The following is a 19,550-nucleotide window of genomic DNA, read 5'->3' on the forward strand; positions in this document are numbered from 1 at the left end:
GGCTTGGCCTTCATCAACATTAAGCGCTTGAAAAAATACTATGATGAGCATGAAAAGATGAGCCACAGACTGGGAGAAAATATTTATAAATCATATATCTGAGAAAGGATTTGTATGCGGGATATATAAATAACCCTCAAAACTCAATAGTAAGGAAATAATTTTAACATAGGCAAAATATTTGCACAGATATTTCACTGAAAAAGAGATACAGATGGCAAATAAGCACATGAAAAGATATGCAACCTCATTAGTCATTAGAAAAATGCAAACTGAAACCACAACCAGACACTATTCGTACCTTTTAGAATGGCTAAAATTAAAGACTGAGCACACCTAGTGCTGGTGAGGATGGGAGGAAGTAGAATGCTCACACACCGCTGGTGGGAATGGAAAATGGCCCAACCACTTTGGAAAATAATTTGGCAGTTTCTTAAAAAATTAAATGTACACCTACCATATGATCCAGCCATTCCACTCGGAGGTATTTATCAAAAATATGAAGTTCACATAGACTTGTACACAATGTTCACAGCAGCTTCATCTGTAATAGCCAGAAGCTTGAAACAACCCAAATGTCCATCAACAGGAGAATGAATAAAAAAGAAAAACCTGCAGTCCATCCATATGATAGAATACTACTCAGCAATATAAAGGAATGAACCATTGATACATGTTACAGCATGAACGAATCCCCATATAGTTATGTTCGTGAAAGAAGCCAAATTAAAAAAAAATAGCAGAATGTATACTGTAGGAATCCATTCATGTAAAATTCTAGGAAATGCAAACCAATGTATAGTGACAGGAGGGAGATGAGTAGCTGCATGGGGACAGGGCATGTGGAGAGGTGGAGGGAGGGGTTAAAAGGCACAGGGGGTGATGGATATGTCCATTCTCGTCACAGTGCTGATGGTCTCGTGGTTGTATACGTATGTCAACATGTATCAAGTTTTACATTTTAAAAAGTGCATTTTATTCTCTCCAGGGTCCCCGAGACCACCCGCATGTTTGGTGATTTACTAGGACTCACCGCGCTCAGCACACAGTTGTACTTGTGGCCCAGGTTTATTACAGCGACAGTCAGGACACGTAGCCGATGAGTGCGGGAGAAAGACGTGGGGAAGCGTCTGCAGGAATCCATGTGCAGCTTCCCGTGCTCTCCCGCCCATGGGGAGCCACATGCAGCACACCCTCCGTCCAGCAGCAGAAATGCCCAGGGAAACCCATATAAGAATCAGGGCTCAGGGTTTTTCTGGGGGGCTGGTCATATAGACACCCCCTGCCCATCAATATTTCAGATTCCCAGAAGGAAATAAAGTGTTCAGTGCCCCAGGCAGGCAAAGAACCGTATCAGTGTGGGGACTGTTTCAAAAGCCAAGTTCCCATGTGCCTGCCAAGCACCATCCTTGCAAGCAGGCGTTTGGGAAGACGACAGTCTCAGGACTAACTCTCTTCTGTGCTCTGTTATACCTCAGTGGAACTTTAAAAAAAAATCATCATGTAAGTTAGTATGAGCTAGCACAAGCAATGGTGATTAATTTATTGGAAAAGGGATGGACTATAAAAATAGTAATTTCAGATTTGGGGAAGCCCAAAATACTGACGTCTTTATTACCTGGAATGCTTTACACCCTTAAATCCTCTTTTTGGAATAGGTGGGATATTAATAAGTAAGTAAAGGGGCTGGCCCCGTGGCCGAGTGGTTAAGTTTGCGCGCTCCGCTGCAGGCGGCCCAGTGTTTCGTTGGTTCGAATCCTGGGCGCGGACATGGCACTACTCATCAAACCACGCTGAGGGAGCGTCCCACATGCCACAACTACAAGGACCCACAACGAAGAATATACAACTATGTACCGGGGGGCTTTGGGGAGAAAAAGAAAAAAAAAATAAAATCTTTAAAAAAAAAATAAAATAAGTAAGTAAAATTGGGATGCTCAGCAAATGGGAGCTTCTAATTATTTTTACTGTTGCCCTGTCCAACACCCATCCTGGAGGAGGGTGGTGGTTTCCCCAAGATGCTGCCTGATGTCAGCAAGCTTTCTGGTGTACATGTCTTTCTCCTTGAAGAAATCCAGCAGATGACTTTGAGCTGAGGGCCGTCTTGACCCGAACTCTGCTGGGTGCAGCAGTGTACCTGGGAAAGGAGCCAGCGCTCAGCTGCCCGCCTGGGGCAGCTTCTTCTCTAGTTTGGCCCAGTTGCCCTTGAGAGACAGGTGACTTTAGAGCTCGTTTTTCTTTTTGGCACTCTGGGGGATGCCTGGTGTCTGTTCTGTGTCTGGATCCCATTATGACTATCCCAAGCCAAGATTTCCATGTGTCTGTAGCAATAAAAAATTTGGAGAAAGGCAACTCCCGTGGCCCCTCTGAGCGAAATTTTTGCTGTTGCTGAGTAATAAAGTTTCTGAGATGGGTAGTGAGCCTCTCGCCTCCGAACATACAAAGTGTTTTTTGAAATATTCGCCTTTGAAACAAGTAGAAAATATCCTATAGTCACACCTTAGCTTCGTCTGAGCGATGTTCACTATGGACGCCTGTGGCATTTCTCTTTGGCCCTGAGCCACTGGCTGCGTCCAGGACCGATGGCCCTCACACAGCGATGGCCCTCAGCCACCAGAGACCAGGAGAAGGGGAGCCGCCGGCCAGCAGAAGGGTCCTGTAGGGAACTTGTGGTTTAGGAAATCTGCACGCCCCCTGCCCATTTCTGCTCTGTGGCTCCCTTCCTTTCCTCCCTTCAAGTTCTTTCCCTAAGGAAACTTGAACCAAGTCTCTCTCCCCTTTTTTGTAGATGCGAACAACGCGCAAGGTCTCTGTCTGGCCGGTGGGCTTGGTTGGTGGGCGACGCTACGAACGACCCTTGGTGGAGAACGGCAAAGTCGTTGGCTGGTACACGGGCTGGAGAGCAGACAGGCCCTTTGCCATCGACATGGCAGGTGAGGAGTGTGGAGGGTGGCATTTACCCTGCCTGAGTGCTCTTGCCGACACTGTTTGTGACAGGGCACTGGAGGGAGGCACCTTTGAAAGACCTGGAAAGGGGTTTGAGCCAAAATATACCATATGCAGCAGATGAACTATTTAACTAAACTTTCAAAACAGTTCTGTGGTCAGTTCAGGTGGAAGTGTTTTTTGGGGGTGATTAGGAAATCCTCTTTCCATTCCATCGTGTCAGCTGACCGTGCGGCCGGCCCTTCATCTAGGACGCATTATGGGCCAGGTCTGTCTGGGTTGGCGTTGGCGATTCAGGGCCTGGCTCCTGCCCCACGGGGCTCTGTCGACTGTACCTTTTGGTACCTCTCTCTAGAAGTCCAATTTGTTATATCTCATGCTTATTGATAAATTTAATAGTGATATGAAATTGACAAGCCAATCATTTTAATGCTCATTGATAAATTTAGTGCTTATTGATACATTTAATAGCTAATATATGAAGTTGGATTACCATTTTCTCAGGCATCTATTAACTTTGAGTGTAACTGTCTTTGAATGGTTTTATTCTCTGACCAACCAACTGAATTGAGTAAGAACCATGGTAGACCACAAATTCTAAAGAGCTACTTCATCATAAAGTGACTCATTTTCTGTGGGTTATATAAAGTGATGCCTGTGATAACTGTGGAAGGATGCAGTTAGAAACATGAGGCTTAGAGGCAAAAAAAAGTCACTGACATCTATAACCTAGAAGATGAAGGCAGAAGAGCTTCAAAACTGCTCTCACCATCTTCAGCCCGGCGGGCGGCCTCCTGTGCCTGGCCAATCTTGTGTGCATTTCCCGCTGCAGTCAGAACCCTGATGCTCAGCGTTCTGATGGGTGAAGGCCGTGTTCGGAACTGGATTCCCCACTTCTGTCTGACCACACTGTGAATTTGCAGGAGCGAGATGGTGAAGAATACTGGGAGTGAGAGCTGTGGGGCAAGCGCTCGTGGACGGCACTGTGATGGGTCTGTCACACTGCATCACAGGAGAGGACAAACTGGGACATTCTTACTCAGCGTTTAACAAACACTTCCTGCGGGCCCGTTTTGTGGGGCTGTGGCCTCTGACCCCTAGGACAATCTAGGTCTCTTCCTCTGCCCAGGGCGCCCTCTCCCACACCCCGTCTGCTTCCTGGGCTCTCCCTCCTCTTCTAACCCTCAACTTACGCTTCGGTCTTCAGTTCGTGCGGCCCCAGGGCTGAGCTGGCGTCTCGACCAGAGCGTTGACCTGAAGGCGGACGGAGAGGCAGGTGGGCCAGGCTGGGAAGGTCCCGAGGGTTCTCCAGGGAGGCCTGTCCTCGCTCGAGTCCGTGTTCATGGCTCTGAATATGTCTTTTGAGAATCAGACTCCTTCTGATTAGCAGGGTACCTTGAGCAGAAAACCTGGAGAACGTTGGGCAAAGTCTGGCTTCTCTGGGACCTGGCTTCTCCTGGGCAAAATGAGGCAGTGTCGCGAGTGACCGCTGAGGTCTTCTCCAGTGTATCCTTCCTGCTCTGGCTTCCCTCCTGGGAAGCTCGGACAACAGCCCGGGGCACTGGGCTCTCGGAGGAGTCCTGACGGCTGAAGCAGCCCTCTGACAGATGTTTGGCTCTTCTCCTTCCCGGAGCCTCGTTTCAACACGATCCTCCCAGACACGTCCCTTACACAGGATCCCTGCCCGTCACTCTGCAAGGCCACTGCAGGGTGAGGGCGGCTCAGGTAACTCCTCCTGGACTTGAGGTAAGAACCTGATGTAGAAGCTCAAGCATCCAGTGAACCCATTGAGTATTCCGCATTGGTCGCCCCACAGTCTGGATCCCAATAGTTAGAGCTAAAGTTCAAGAAAGGCACGTGGGTTTGTGCGTTAGGGCTGGCCCACGGCAAGATACTGATGCTCGTTCACTGCCACATTCCCTGGGAAACTATTCTCCGTGACATAACTGACGTTTGGATTTTTCTGAGTATTTCAATATATTTGCATAATATAAGACCTGTCATAAAATATGAATGATTTGTATTAATTATCCTTGTTTTAAAATAGGAATAGCATTTCTATCTCCAAGGGAACAACCTTTGCCACGTTAAATGATTTCCTTCACTTCGCACATGAACGTGCTTTGCAAATTAGTTTTCAGTAAGTTACTGATATTTTTGGAAGCCGTTAACTGAGACTGGTTTGGTTGATAAGATAATGATTCTGATTTTGAGGCATTTTGTTCTCATTCTAAAACTTGAAAAGTCCCGGCTTATTTAGGCCCCATGGAAGATTCGTTGCTCCTCTGTGGGGAGAGGGGAGGGCCTTGAGGACCTCTGTGTCCAGTGGCACTTCCCGCTCATTTTCAAGTTGCACAAACACTCACGATTTCCAGAAGAGAGAGGGAGGCTGGGAGCCGTCTTCCCTGCCGTGCCCTCGTGGACGACGAGTGCTGCTTACGAGGGGGTCTGTGATCGCGGAGGGAGAGCGCTGCGTGCGAGCTGGGTCCCTCCTGGATTTCCACAGCTGATTAAGAAATGTGGAGCTTAGAGCCAAACGTAACATTTCCACAGCTGTCCTGCTTTGGTGGGGGGGGGGGGCGCAGACACTGAGCAGATTTGGTGGGAGCCCCTCAGGGTCTGACCAGCTTGTACTCCTGTGAAGTCGGCCCAGCCCAGCACGAGCCGCTCATTCGAGCGTCAGGCGTTGGGTCCGCTGTGCTGTGTCGTCCAGGGAGTTTGACTTAGTGTCTGTCTGTATTCTGCCACATTGGACTTTGTAGATGCTGTTTTTACTCTCAGATGAGAAAACATTGTTTTGAAATTATATGCAAAACGTTAGTGGCAGAAGTAAAGATTATTTCTGTTGTACTGAGGGGAAAAAAAAATTTCTGATGATTAATCCTGGAAAAGAACTTAAGATGCTGACCCACAGATGGAAGGAAGGCATCGGGGCCGCCCCGCACTGGCAGCAGCGGCAGGTGGCGTCTGCGGTTGGTCAGTGGCTGCACTGCTCTGCCAAGCCATTGGGACCTGGCTGGTCTGTGCCCTGGGCTTCAGTCACTACACCTCGGGCACTGACCGCTGGCGGGCTCTGAGTGACTGAAAGCGAGGCAGTCCAGGCAGTTGTTAGCTCTGTTTTGAAGTCAGGGAGTTACTTTCAAGTGACGCTCACTTCCAGAGAGGTGTCAATAAGAGCGTTGCTTGAAAGAACTGAGCTTAAAGTAATCTTCAGCTGTGCCAAGAGGGGTAGATTTGCTCCCATTCAGAACCTAAGGCTGCGATAATTTATTCTGAGCTCTCAACATTTGCATGCACTTTATTCTTAACTTGAGAAGGTGGCAGACAGGGCGCTGTCCTCCTTCAATGATAGTGTATATGGTTCCCAGTCAAGTGCCTGGCACACAGTAGGGATTCTGTTCCAGTAAAAATCCAACTGGGTGCACTGTCGTTCAGCTCTGGCACTGACCCCCCAGAGTTAGCACAGACCTGCAAGTTACAGGGCACGGTCCCTCTCAAGACTGCCCTTACTTCAGACACCAGCCACACTGTGGGGCTTCCCAGGCCGTCTTCACTTTTGACCATGTGGCTATAAATTTGATGTTTCCCACAACCCTCTCGGGTTTGATAATTTTCTAGAAGGACTTGCAGAACTCAGGATGGCACTCTACTTATTATTACAGTTCTATTACAAAAGCTACAATTTAGGACCAGCCAGTGGAGAGACCCGTAGGGTGAGGTCTGCGAGAGCAGGCAGAGCCTCTGTGCTTTTCCTGTGGAATTAGGCTGCCTCGCCCTGCCAGCACATTAATGTGCTCACAGCCCAGGGAGCTCCACTGAGCTTCTGCATTCAGAGTTTTTACTGCAGCTGCATCACGTAGGCATGATTGACCAAATCAGCGGCCACGTGATTGAATTCAGTCTCTAGCTTCCAGCCCCAGAGGTCAGGACGGCCCAAAGTGCCAACCCTCTAATCACATGGTTGGTTTTTCTGGTGACCAGCCCCATCCTGAAGCCACCCAGGGCCCACCACCAGCCACCCCATCAGCATTACAGAGTCACTCCTGTCACTTGGGAAATTCTAAGGGTTTGACAAGCTCCTTGCCAAGAACCTGGCAAAAAGGCCACACAAGTTTTTTCTCAGACCCCAGGCTCAATAAGGGATAACTTTCCTGTCCTAAAGAAGAGTGTCTCCGGCAGCCCCTTTTATCATGCTTTCATCCACAAAGCAGAGGGGTGTGAAGTGGTGTGTCACGGTCACTTTCAGCTTTGCCTGTGGACTTCACTTTCAGCTTTGCCTGTGGACTTCATCAGGACTGATAAAAATGAGACATGGTTATCAAGTGATAAAACTGTTTCTCAGGTGTGGTTTCCAGAGGGATGGGAAGTCTCTTGGTGTTGTGGCCTGGAGTCCTGTGGTGTGGGTGTGATGAAGCCCTGGGAACGGGATGAGCTCCCAGGGATGCCTGTGGTGGCCTAGGATTGCGTCCTGGGAGCAGTCATTTAGAGTGGCTGCTGGTGGCGGGAGGCAGGGAAGGGCAGGGCCAACGAGGGGGTTTTGGGATGGACTGGCCAGTAGTCCCTGGAGAGAAGAGGTGGACAAATCATGAGTTCAGTTGTTGGAGGCCTCATGTCATGGATGTGGAAGACGAGGGTGCTGAGGTGGTGGTGGTGGAGAGTGTCCCCTCAGAATTTCAGCGGAATAAAGCTTTCCTTCAGGACTACGAACTTTGAAACCGGAAGTTTTCCCCGTGTCAGGGCAGTCGAGCAGACTTGGTAATGACCGTCTGTGGAGCACTGACCAGGCACCGGGGGCTCTTAGGCACCCTGTGCTTTCTTACTTAGTCTCCACCCAACCCTGTGAATTGTCCTCACTTAAATATAAGGAAACCGAGGCCTGGACTGGCTGAGCCACTTATCCAAGGTTGCAAACGACAAGTGGTAGAGCTGGGATTCAAACTCGGGTCCACTTGTCTCCAGGGATGGCCCTGCCGCCGGGCCCTGAATCCCACCTCACCAGTTTACAGCCAGTGGCTGAGTTCTTGGTCTCTGAGCCTCTATGTTCTTCATCCGCAGAACAGGAAATGCAATCCTTCACAGAACAAGACCACATATACGGAGCACCTGGTTCCGTGTAGACACTCAAATGTGTCTCTGAACCAAGAAGCAAGATCAGACTGTGTGCCTGGGTTCGAGTGGCTCATACGAGTGACCAGGGGATTCAGCTCAGTGCTGTGTGACTGATGAGCATGGGGGTCAGAGCCGTGCAGGCAGCTGTGGGGAGGGGGCTCACTGACCCCCAGGCCCCACGGGGCACACGCAGGCTGTACTGTCTCGGTTCCTCACCTGTAGGTTAGGGACCGGACACCTGCCTCCTGGGTTATGCAAGGTTGAAAGGGGAGTAGACACGCACAAGAGTCCCTGCCGTTCTGTGAGTGTGGGAATCCTCACTGTGTAGAGCCTTTTCGGTTTTTCTTGAAGCTAATACTTGAGAACATGCAAACGTTTTGCTTTGGGCTCGTGATGAACTTCCTTCCTCTCCAGGCTGGTGGACCTGTGCTCAGCATCCTTCAGTGAATTAGCTCAGCATGCAGGATGACGTGGGGATGAACACTGGCCTTGCTTTACATAAAATACTCCAAAAAGAGAGTGATGAAAAATAAAAACTCAAAAAAAGATCGTTTAAAACTTGTCAAGAAGCAGATATGTGCTCATCTTCATAATTTCCCAGCTGAAAAACTAAACAAACAAACAAAAAGCGTTTGAGCTTTCCAAGGAAAACGCCGTTGTGCGCCTAGACTTGGAGGCGTCCGGCGTGGCCTGCGTTCCAGCCCCTGCAGCTGAGGAGAGTTGTTCTCTGTACGCGTTACTGATGGCACCTGGCGGGATTCACAAGAATGTCTCATGTTTTCTAACCAGGTCACAAGGGGGAGAAATGTCCTTTTTCACCACCTTGACTTTCCTGGGACTCCCTCGGAGAGCATCGGTAGCTGGAATTTTCATCTGGAATCTATTAAAGACAGTTCATTGGTGTGAATAATAAGAATTGGGGACTGTTGCTGTGTTCCGCTCACCTGGGGGCCGGCACGCTGCCAGTTTTCCTCGGCACATAGGTTGGTGGCGCTGGCTACACACTTCTCTGTGCTGGCTTCAGAAGCTGAAGTTGGCTGGGTTCTTCCCCGGCCCCTGAGCAGCCACATCACCCTCGTCCCGAACACTGCACTTCAGTCCACCTCGTTTTAATTCCCTCAACCACGCCGACCTCCAGGGTCAGCCAAGCGCTGCCCCAGCTGATGGGCCTGGGGCCATCGAGAGTGGCACCTCTGCCCTCCAGCCCAGAACAAGGAATGTCACCTTGTCTTCCCGTGTTTGCTGGCTGATTTCCAGTCACCTTTCAAGACTCTATTGGTGCAGGAACTGCTTTCTCTGGGAAGTTGGTTCTGATTTTCCATCCAGTGTGGATGGTGCTCTGACATGTTCCCCTAGCATCCTGCACTTATGCATGTGTCCTCGTGGTGGCGCTGATGTCAGTGTCCCGCCTGCTGATGCCTCCTCTGCTACCTGAGCTCCGCTGGGGGACCTCCCGCTCATCCGTCTCCCTGCGTCTCCAGGCCTCGCAGCATCCCTCGTAATGGTTGCTGAATTCATGATTTTAACTTGTCTTTCTTTTCTACTTCAAGGATTATCAAAACTAAAAGTTTTGCAGCTTGTTATTCCTTCTGAGACCACATTGCCATTATTTCTTAATGGTGAGATTAAAAAAAAAAGGAGGATCTGGAGCTGTATTCCAGGAGCCCTCTAAGGAGGGTCCAGTTGTGTGGGTCTCACCCTGCTACACATCAGAACCCCCTAGGGAGCTTGGCACAAACACCCGAAGCTGGGCTCCATTTTGGATCAATTAGGACGTAATCTCTGGGCGGGGGGCCTGGTGTTGGGGGGAGGTGCTTTTTAAGTCTCAGTGACTGTAGAGTGCAGCCAGAGACAGAACGGCTGGTGTAGGTGGTCAGAGCTACTCGTGCTCCTTGCTGTAGTTCACTGTAGTTTGTTAGTAGACACAGCCCTTCCCATGGCCCCACCGAGTCAGTCTGGGGGTTTGAGGTAGGATAGCCTCATGCTACCAAAAGTGTGCGAATGCTCCATAGAATTATTTCCATTGGTCAAGCAAGAAGAGAATTTGAGCACAAGGGAGTTTTTTAAATCCTAACAGCTGAAAAGCACCACCAACCATAGAAAAGACCACCTGTATTCACTGGGAATGCAAGTTTATTTTTTTATTGTGGTAAAATTTACCATTTTAACCATTTTAAGTGTACAGTGGCATTAAGAACATTCACATTGTGCCACCATCACAGCCATCCATCTCCAGAACTTTCTCATCATTGCAAACTGAAACTCTGCCCCATTAAACGCTGACCCCTGCCCCACCCCTGGCCCTGGGAACCACCATTCTCTGTGTCTGTGAGCTGACTGCTCTGGGTCCCTCACAGACCTGCAGTTGTCTCACGTTTGTCCTTTGTGTCTGGCTTGTTTCACTTAGCGTGATGTCGTCAGGGTTCATCCATGTTGTAACGTGTCAGAAGTGCCTCCTTTTTAAGGCTGAGTAGTATTTCGTTGCAGGTATAGACAGCGTTTTGTTTATCCATTCACGCACTGATGGACACTGTTCTGTCTCCACCTTTTGGCTGTTGTGAACAGTGAATGTGAGTGTGCGGCTGCCTCTTCAAGTCCCTGCGTTCCGTTCTTTCGAGTACACACCTAGGAGCGGAATTGCTGGATTGCATGGTCATTGTATGTTTAATTTTTTTGAGGAACCACCGTACTTTTTTTCCACAGTGGCTGCATCACTTTACATTCCCATCAACAATCCACATTCTCCGTGTCCTCACTCACTCTTGTCATTTTAAAATTATTTTCCCGTGCGTGCTGGGGTTTGGGGAACAGGAACATAGATGCCTTTCCCCGTGTTGTGCTGTATTTTCTGGGTGGGGCCAGAGCAGCGTGTGTGGCACAGTCAGTGGTGCTCATGGATAATGTAAAGCAGCAAGTCTCCCAGGCGACAAAGGAGGAAACGGTGGTTCTTAGACAGGTGGCGCCAGGCCCGTGCATCCTGCCCTGCCCAGCATACGCAGCCATGGGTCACTGCCCGTCAGTCTGTCTGGCCATCGAGCCGACAGAACCACGTCCCCCTGTAGCATCAGGATGAGGTGTGCCTTGGTTCCCTCCACCAACTGACTCGAGTCAGTCATGGGTATTTTTAGTTTTCAGTTAATTAAGCCTCCTTAATTTAACTTTTATTCTTAGGATCAAGTTTTCCATCCTTGTTCAGCCTCCTGATTGTTCCCTTAGAAGATTTGGTTTTCTACAATGCTTTATTGTTTTCAGAGTAGAGATTTAAATGAACCATTTATAGATTAAATAAAGAATACATCCTAGAAAGGAAGAGTGTTTAATTTTTTCCACAAAGAACAATGGCTGCTAAATGGCTTTTGAGGAGTTTTCAAAACTAGACAAGAAGTTTTAAAAAATGTTTTACCCTGAAGCAGTCACAAAGTCTCGGGCAGTGTTCAGGAGCAGATTAACAGGCCTACCTAACAGCAGGGCCAGGCTTCGTGCCTTCTCTGCACGGGAAGAAAATGATTCTAAAGGATAATTGGAAGTAACGTGGACAGCTATAGTTCTGTCTGGCCCTCAGGAAGCAGAGGCTGCGAAGGAGTCTGTATCCCGTCCTTAGAGAGCACGTCGTGACATGCGAGCATCCAGTCTCAGAACCAAGGACGTCTGTAGTTGAACACCTGCATCAAACAGTGGGAACCTGAAGATGACAGTAAATAAAGACACATTCCTTTTATGTAGCCTTCTTTTCTGCTTTCTGTATCTGATTTAAATCTGGTAAAAATGATTCCTAAAACACTACCATTAACGTATTTGTTTTTCAGTTCGCTAGTTCTGAGATGCCAAGGCTGGAAGGTACAAGATGAGGGAAAAAAAGCACTTACGTAGTAGGCTTCCATTTTCACCTTCGTGCCCTACATGCTGTGGCTTTTTCTTCCACGCTTATGTGTGTCAAAGGGTGATAATGGGTTTGGGGGTGTGAAAAAGAGCAAGGCAGTGACATCATTGGAAATAGTGAGTAAGGGCCTCCAAATATCCACTCCTCCATAAAAACCACGAGAATACTGGCAAAAATTGTCAAAATCACCTCCTTTAGAACGGTGGAAGTTAACCAGAGGTGTGCAACAACCTGGAGGGTGTTTACTCAAGAATAATGACTAATCTTGGAAAGAGCAGTGAGCACCTCGGTGTTTCAGGCTGCCCTACTCCCACCCCCTTCCCCAGCTCCATGGTCACCGTGACAACCAAGAGCCCTGCAGTCGTGGTGGACGCAGCAGCCACTGACGCTAGCAGTCCCTGGAAGGGGAGGACAGGGTTGGAACTCACTCAAGCTCCATTCTAGAACTGCCATTGTGTGCCCAGCAGTTCCCTAGAAAAACCCCGTCCACAGGCTTGTCTTTATCTGACCTCACTCAGAGCTCACCCAATGCAAACAGCCTTTTCCCTAGCAGTATTTGTCAAAAACAAAACCAAAACCAAACCAAAACAAGCAAAAACTAAAAACAAACCATTGATTTTTACCCTCACTGCTCCCTGAGGCAAGGTTAACAGTTGTGAAAAACAGTAAGCTAAGCAAAACATTTGAAAGAAAACGCCAGGAGAATATTTCATTCCATAGAGGGCTTTAAAAAGTCCTGATGTCTTTCTGGGATTGTTGAAGGTCATATGGATGTGTAGGTCTGTGTACACATGTTCAAAAACCTTACAAGGCCCTGGGTTCTGACCTCGGGCTGAGCTTGAGCCTCTGTGCAAGCAGGAGGTGAAGGCTAGGCCAGAGCTGTGAACCGCCCGGCTGACCTTGGAAGTGCCCAACAAGCACACAGAGCCCCTTGGCAAAGAGCGAGAGACTCTTTGGTTCCAGGCATTTTAGGAAGTCTGCGCCCAATATTTAACTGAGCAGAGACTTCAGTGGCCACACGGAGCAAAGAACAGAGACATTACAGCGTTAGTTCAAGAAAGTCACTAAACAAACAGTAACAACAACAACAACAAACCCTAGAGAGGGGAGAGAGTCTGATTCGAGTTGCCGCATTATGTTATATAAAATGTCCACTCTTCAACAGGAAAGTACAAGACATGCAAAGAAATAAAGCGTGGTCAGCACACAGGAAAGCAGTCAGTGGAAACTGTCTCTGAGAAAGTCCACACGTTGTACTTACTAGGTACACACTTTTTATTGAGGTAAAATTGGTATACGACATCATATAAGTTTCAGGTGTCCAGCATTATAATTTGATATTTGTATACACTACAAAGTGACCACCCACCATAAGCCTGGTTACCACCCATCACCATACAGTTGACCCCCTTCACCCATTTTGTCCACCCCCCAACCCCCTTTCCCTCTGGTAACCACCAATCTGTTCTATCTATGAGTTTGTTTTTTAGATTCCACATATAAGTGAAATCATATTGTATTTGTCTTTCTCCATCTGACTTACTTCATTTAGCATAATATCCTCAAGGTCCATCCATGTTGTCACAAATGGCGATACTTCTTTTTATGGCTGTGTAGTATCCCATTGTATATATATACCACGTCTTTATCCATTCATCCATTCAGTGGACACTTAGATTGTTTCTAAGTCTTGGTTATTGTAAATAATGCTGCAATAAACATAGGGGCACATATCTTTTCAAACTAGTGTTTTATTATTCTTAGGATAAATACTCAGAAGTAGGATAGCTGGATTGTATGGTAGTTCTATTTTTAATTTTTCAAGGAACCTCCATTCTGTTTCCATAGTGGCTGCACCAATTTACATTCCCACCAACAGTGCACGAGGGTTCCCTTTTCTCCACATCCTCACCAACACTTGTTATTTCTTGTCTTTTTGATAATAGCCATTCTGACAGGTGTGAGGTGATGTCTCATTGTGGTTTTGATTTGCATTTCCCTGATAATTAGTGATGGTGTGTTTCACGTGCCTGTTGGCCATTTGTATGTCTTCTTTGGAAAAATGTCTGTTCAGATCCTCTGCCCATTTTTTAATTGGGTCGTTTGTTTTCTGTTGTTGAGCTGTATGTGTTCTTTATATATTTTGGATATTAACTGCTTATTAGATATGATTTGCAAATATCTTCTCCCCTTCAGTAGGTTGCCTTTTCATTTTGATGATAGTTTCCTTCGCTGTGCAGAAGCTTCTTAGTTCGATGTAGTTCCACTTGTTTATTTTTGCTTTTGTTTCCCTTGCCATTGGAGTCAGATCAAAAAAAAGCATTGCTAAGACTGACGTCAGGAAGCCTAGGGCCTATGTTTCCTTCTGGGTTCAGGTCTTATATTCAATTCTTTAATCCATTTCAATTGAATTTTTGTGTGTGGTGTAAGTTAGTGATCCAGTTTCATTCTCTTACATGTGGCTATCCAATGTTCCCAGCATCATTTATTGGAGAGTGTCTTTTCCCCATTGTATATTCTTTCCTCCTGTATCATAAATTTATTGATCATATATGCATAGGTTTAATTCTGGGCTCTCAAGTCTGTTCCGTTGATCTGTGTCTGTTTTTTCTGCCAGTACCATACTGTTTTGATTAGTATAGTTGTAATATACTTTGAAATCAGGGAGTGTGATGCCTTAAGCTTTGTTCTTCTGTCTCAAGATTGCTTTGGTTATTTGGGGTCTTGTATAGTTCCATACAAATTGTAGAATTATTTATCTGGTTTTGTGAAAAATGCCACTGGAATTTTGATAGGGATTGCATTGAATCTGCTGTGGGTACTGTGGACATTTTAACAGTATTAATTTTTCTAATCTAATCTAATTTGTGTCTTCTTCAATTTCTTTTCAGTTTACAGGTCTTTCATCACTTTGGCTACATTTATTCCTAAGTATTTTCTTCTTTTTTGATGCAATTGTAAATGGGCTTTTCTTAATTTCTCTTTCTGATAGTTGATTATTAGTATATAGAAACATTACACAGTTCTGTTTATTGATTTTGTATCCTGCCTGTATTTGTATCCTGTCTGTATTTCAACTTTACTGAATTCATTTATTCTAACAGTTTTTTGGTGGAGTCTTTAAGGTTTTCTGTGTATAGTCATTGTCATCTGCAAAGAGAGTTTTACTTCTTCCTGATTTGGATGGCTTTTATTTGTTTTTCTTGCCTAATGGCTGTGGCTAGACTTCCAATACTATATGGAATAAAAGTGTGAGGGTGGGCATCTTGTCTTGTCCTGATGTTACAGGAAAAGCTTTCAGCTTTTCACCATTGAACATGATGCTAGCTGTGGGCTTGTCATATATGGCCTTTGTTATGTTGAGGTATGTTCCCTCTATATGCACTTTGTTAAGTTTTTCTCATAAATGGATGTTGAACTTTCTCAAATGCTTTTTCTGCATCTATTGAGATGATAAAATTTTTATTGCAGATGTTGAACCATCCCTGCACCCCTGGAGTAAATCCCACTTGATCATGGTGTATGATCCTTTTAATGTATTGCTGAATTCAGTTTGCTGATATTTTGTTGAGGGTTTTTGCATCTGTGTTCATCAGGAATATTGGCCTGCAATCTTCCCTTTTTGTGGTATCCTGGTCTGGTTTCGGTATCAGGGTAATGCTGGCTTTGTAAAATGAGTTGGAAACATTTTCTTCTCTTCAATTTTTTGGAAGAGTTTAAGAAGGATTGGTATTAAATCTTTTTTGAATGTTTGGTAGAATTCACCACTGAAGCCATCTGGTCCTCAACTTTTGTTTGGAGATTTTTTTATTACTGATTCAATCTCCTTGTTAGTAATTCTTCTATTCACATTTTCTATTTTTTCATGATTATTTTGGAAGATTGTATGTTTCTAGGACTTTATCCATCTTTTTCTAGGTTGTCAATTTGTTGGCATATAATTGTTCATAGTAGTCTCTTATGATCTCTTGTGTTTCTGTGGTATCAGTTGTAACTTCTCTTTCATTTCCGATTTTATTTATTTGAACCCTCTCTTTTTTTCTTGGTGAGTTTAGCTAAAGGTTTGTCAGTTTTATCTTTTCAAAGAACCAGCTCTTAGTTTCATTGATCTTTTCTATTTTTTTTTGGTCTGCATTTCATTTATTTCCACTCTGAAATTTGTTATTTTTTTTCCTTCTACTAACTTTGGGCTTTGAGTTTTCTTCTTTTTCTAGATCCTGTAGGTATGAAGTTAGATTGTTTATTTGAGACTTTTCTTGTTTCTTGAGATAGGCCTGTATCACTATGAACTTCTCTCTTTTAACTGCTTTTGCTGCATCCCATAGATTTTGATATATTGCATTTCCATTTTCATTTGTCTCAAGATATTTTTTGATCTCTCCTTTGATTTCTTTGTTGACCCATTGGTTTTTCAGTAGCATATTGTTTAATCTCCACATATTTATAAATTTTTTCAGTTTTCTTTTTGTGATTGATTTCCAGTTTCATACCATTGTGGCATGAAAAGATGCTTCGTATGATTTCAGTCTTCTTAAATTTATTGAGACTCATTTTCTGCAGTGCCATATGATCTGTCTCAGAGAATGTTCCATGTGTGCCTGAGAAGAATGTGTATTCTGCTGCTTTTGGATGGAATGTTTTGTATATATGTGTTAAGTCCATCTGTTCTAATGTGTCATTTAAGGCCGCTGTTTCCTTATTGATTTCTGTCTGGATGATCTATCCAGTGATGCAAGTCGGGTATTAAAGTCTCCTACTCTTATTGTTGCTGTTGACTTCTCCCTTTAGGTCTGTTAATATTTGCTTTACATATTTAGGTGCTCCTATGTTGGGTGCATAATTATTTATGAATGTTGTACGTTCGTGTTGGACTGACCCCTTTATCATTCTCTAACGCCCATCTTTGTCTTTTATGACAGTCTTTGTTTTAAAGTCTGTTTTGTCTACGTAGAGCTACCCCACTTTCTTTTAGTTTCCATGTGCAAGAAACATCTTTTTCCATACCTTCGCTTTCAGTCTGTGTGTGTTCATCTGAAGTGAGTCTCTTGTACACAGCACATAGATGGGTCTTGTTTTTTTAATCCATTAAGCCACTCTGTGTGTTTTGATTGGATACTTTAGTCCATTTACATTTGAAGTAATTATAGATAGGTATGTGCTTATTGCTGTTTTGTTAATTATTTTCTGGCTGTTTTGTAGTTCCTCTCTCTTCCTTTTTTCTTCTTTTGTTCTCTTTTCTTGTGGTTTGGTGCCTTTCTTTACTGTTATGTTTAGATTCTACTGTACATTATCATTATGTACTATAGGTTTTTACTTTGTGGTTCCCATGAGGCTACCATATATCAGCCTGTATATATACTGGTCTCTTTTAAGTTGATAGCAAATTAAGTTTGAACACATACTAAAACACACAGAATAAAACTCTACATTTTTACTCCCCCACTCACATTTTATGTGTGTGAGGAAGATTCATCCTGAGCTAACATCCATTGCCAATCCTCCTTTTTTTTTTTGGTTGAGGAAGATGAGCCCTGAGCCAGCATCTGTGCCAGTCTTCCTCTACTTTGTATGTGGGATGCCTCCACAGCATGGCTGATGAGTGGAGTAGGTCCGCACCTGGGATCCAAACCTGTGAACTCGGGCCACCAAAGCAGAGCATGTGGAAATTTTAACCACTTGGCCATGGGCCCGGCCCCTACATTTTATGTTTTCAGTGTCACATTTTATCTGTTTTTATTTTGTGTGTATCTTAATCAATTGTTCTAGTTGTATTTTTACTACTTTTGTCTTTTAACCTTCATATTAGCTTTATAATTGATTAGTCTGCTACCTTTACTATATATTTACCTTTGCCAGTAAGATTTTCACTTTCTTGGTGAAATAGTTTCTTGTTACTAATTAGTGTCCTTTCTTTTCAGCTTAAAGGAGTCCCCTTAGCATTTCTTATAAGACCAGTTTGGTGGTAGTGACTCTTTTAGCTTTTGCTTGTCTGGAAAACTCTTTCTCTCTCCTTTGATTCTGAATGACACCCTTGCCAAGTAGAGTATTTTTGCTTTCAGCACTTTGAATATGTCATACCACTCTCTTCTGGCCTGAACAGTTTCAGCTGAAAAATGTGCTTATAGTCTAATGCGGGTTCCCTTGTACATAACATGTTTTCCTCTTGCTGTTTTTAAGATTTTCTCTTTATCTTTTACTTTTGACATTTTGATTTATTGTGTCTTGGCGTGGATCTCTTTGGGGTCATTTTATTTGGGACTCTCTGGGCTTCTTGGACCTGGACATCTGTTTCCTTCCCCAGGGTAGGGAAATTTTCAGCTTATTTCTTAAAATAGGTTTTCTGTCCCTTTTTCTCTCTCTTCTCCTTCTGGGGCCCCTATAATTTGAATTTTCTTTTAGTTGTGATGTTGTTCCATAGGTCCTTTAAGCTATCTTGGCTTTTAAAAATCCTTCTTCCTTTTTGCTGCTCTGTTTGCATTGTGAGTTCCACTGCCCTGTCTTTCTGATCACTGATCCTTTCGTCTGCTTGTCTAATCTGCTGTTGAACCCCTATAGTGTATTTTTAGTTCAGTTATTCTTCAGCTCTGTGATTTGTTTGGAATTTTCTTATATTCTGTCCTTTTGTTGAAGTTCTCACTGTGTTCATCCATTTTTCTCCCAAGATCGGTGAGCATCTTTATGACCATTACTTTGAATTCTTTATCAGGTAAATTACTTATCTCTGTTTCCTTAAGGGTTTTTCCTGAGGTTTTGTCTTGTTCTTTCATTTAGAACATATCCCTCTGTTTCCTCATTTTGCATGACTCTCCATGTTTGTTTCTGTGTCTTAGGTGAAACAGCTCTCCCCCATTCTTGAAGGAGTGGTCACAGGAAGACTGAGAGTGTGCCTTGGTCTGTTGTCTGTGTGGTGCCCTGGTGGTGGTAGCCTGCCAACAAATGTCTCTCCGATTGTTTCAGTTTGGTAAGGGCCTAGAAATGCAGGGCCCCGAGCCACCAGTGCCAGGTGTTCAAGGGGCATCCAGTGTTTACTGCATGCACCCACAGGGTTTGGCAGGGCAGGGTCACGCCATGGTAGAGTGCCAGGCCACAGCTGGGCTACAATGGAGCACCAGGCCAGGACAATTGGTGCCAGCAAGGTAGAAGGGAGAACACCAAAACGGAATCCACAAACACTGAGCTAGCAAGGTAGAATGAGAGTGCAAAAATGGCCCCTGCCAGCGATCCATCCCCAGTGGGAGTTCTAACAGACGCCCGCCCCTCAGCAGACACTTTAAGATTAGTTAGTGGATCTCCTTCACATATGGCCCAGATGCTTTCCACACTGCTGCATCTGTGCTGGGTCTTAGGGCAAGTGAGGCTGTACATGAGCCCAAGAGCAGAGTCTCAGTTTCCTGCAGCCCTCTGGGTCCCCTCGATGTAAGCCCCATGGGTTTTCAAAGCCAGATGTTCTGGGGGCTCCAGTGCAGATCTCAGGGGTTGGGGTGCATGACGTTTTGGCAGGAGTGTGTCTCTGCCTCTTCTACCCATCGCAATGTGGCCTTTCTTTTGCCTCGAAAGAGCTGTTCAGCTAGTCTTTAGGTCTTTATCAGAGAGAATTGTTCCCTTTGTAGCCTAG

General features: G+C 45.2%; 1 protein-coding gene across 5 annotated transcripts in view; it reads left to right on the forward strand.

Moving 5' to 3' along the window:
* The window catches only part of B3GAT2 (beta-1,3-glucuronyltransferase 2), a 53,440-nt gene that overhangs the window by 21,881 nt on the left and 12,009 nt on the right, over positions 1 to 19,550 (forward strand). For 4 of the 5 annotated variants that reach the window (XR_011504909.1, XR_006532092.2, XM_014845845.3 and 1 more), the window contains exon 2: positions 2,789 to 2,933. Coding sequence is in view for 3 of the 5 variants with exons in the window: in XM_014845845.3 (XP_014701331.3) it covers positions 2,789 to 2,933 (145 nt within the window). In the remaining 2 variants the exon portion in view is untranslated. Of the gene's footprint in view, positions 1 to 2,788; positions 2,934 to 11,617; positions 11,794 to 19,550 lie in introns of those variants that run through there. The other variant, XM_070514616.1, reaches the window with a different exon arrangement.

This window comes from Equus asinus, chromosome 8 (genome assembly GCF_041296235.1).
Source record: "Equus asinus isolate D_3611 breed Donkey chromosome 8, EquAss-T2T_v2, whole genome shotgun sequence".
In the NCBI taxonomy this organism is placed as follows: Eukaryota; Metazoa; Chordata; class Mammalia; order Perissodactyla; family Equidae; genus Equus; species Equus asinus.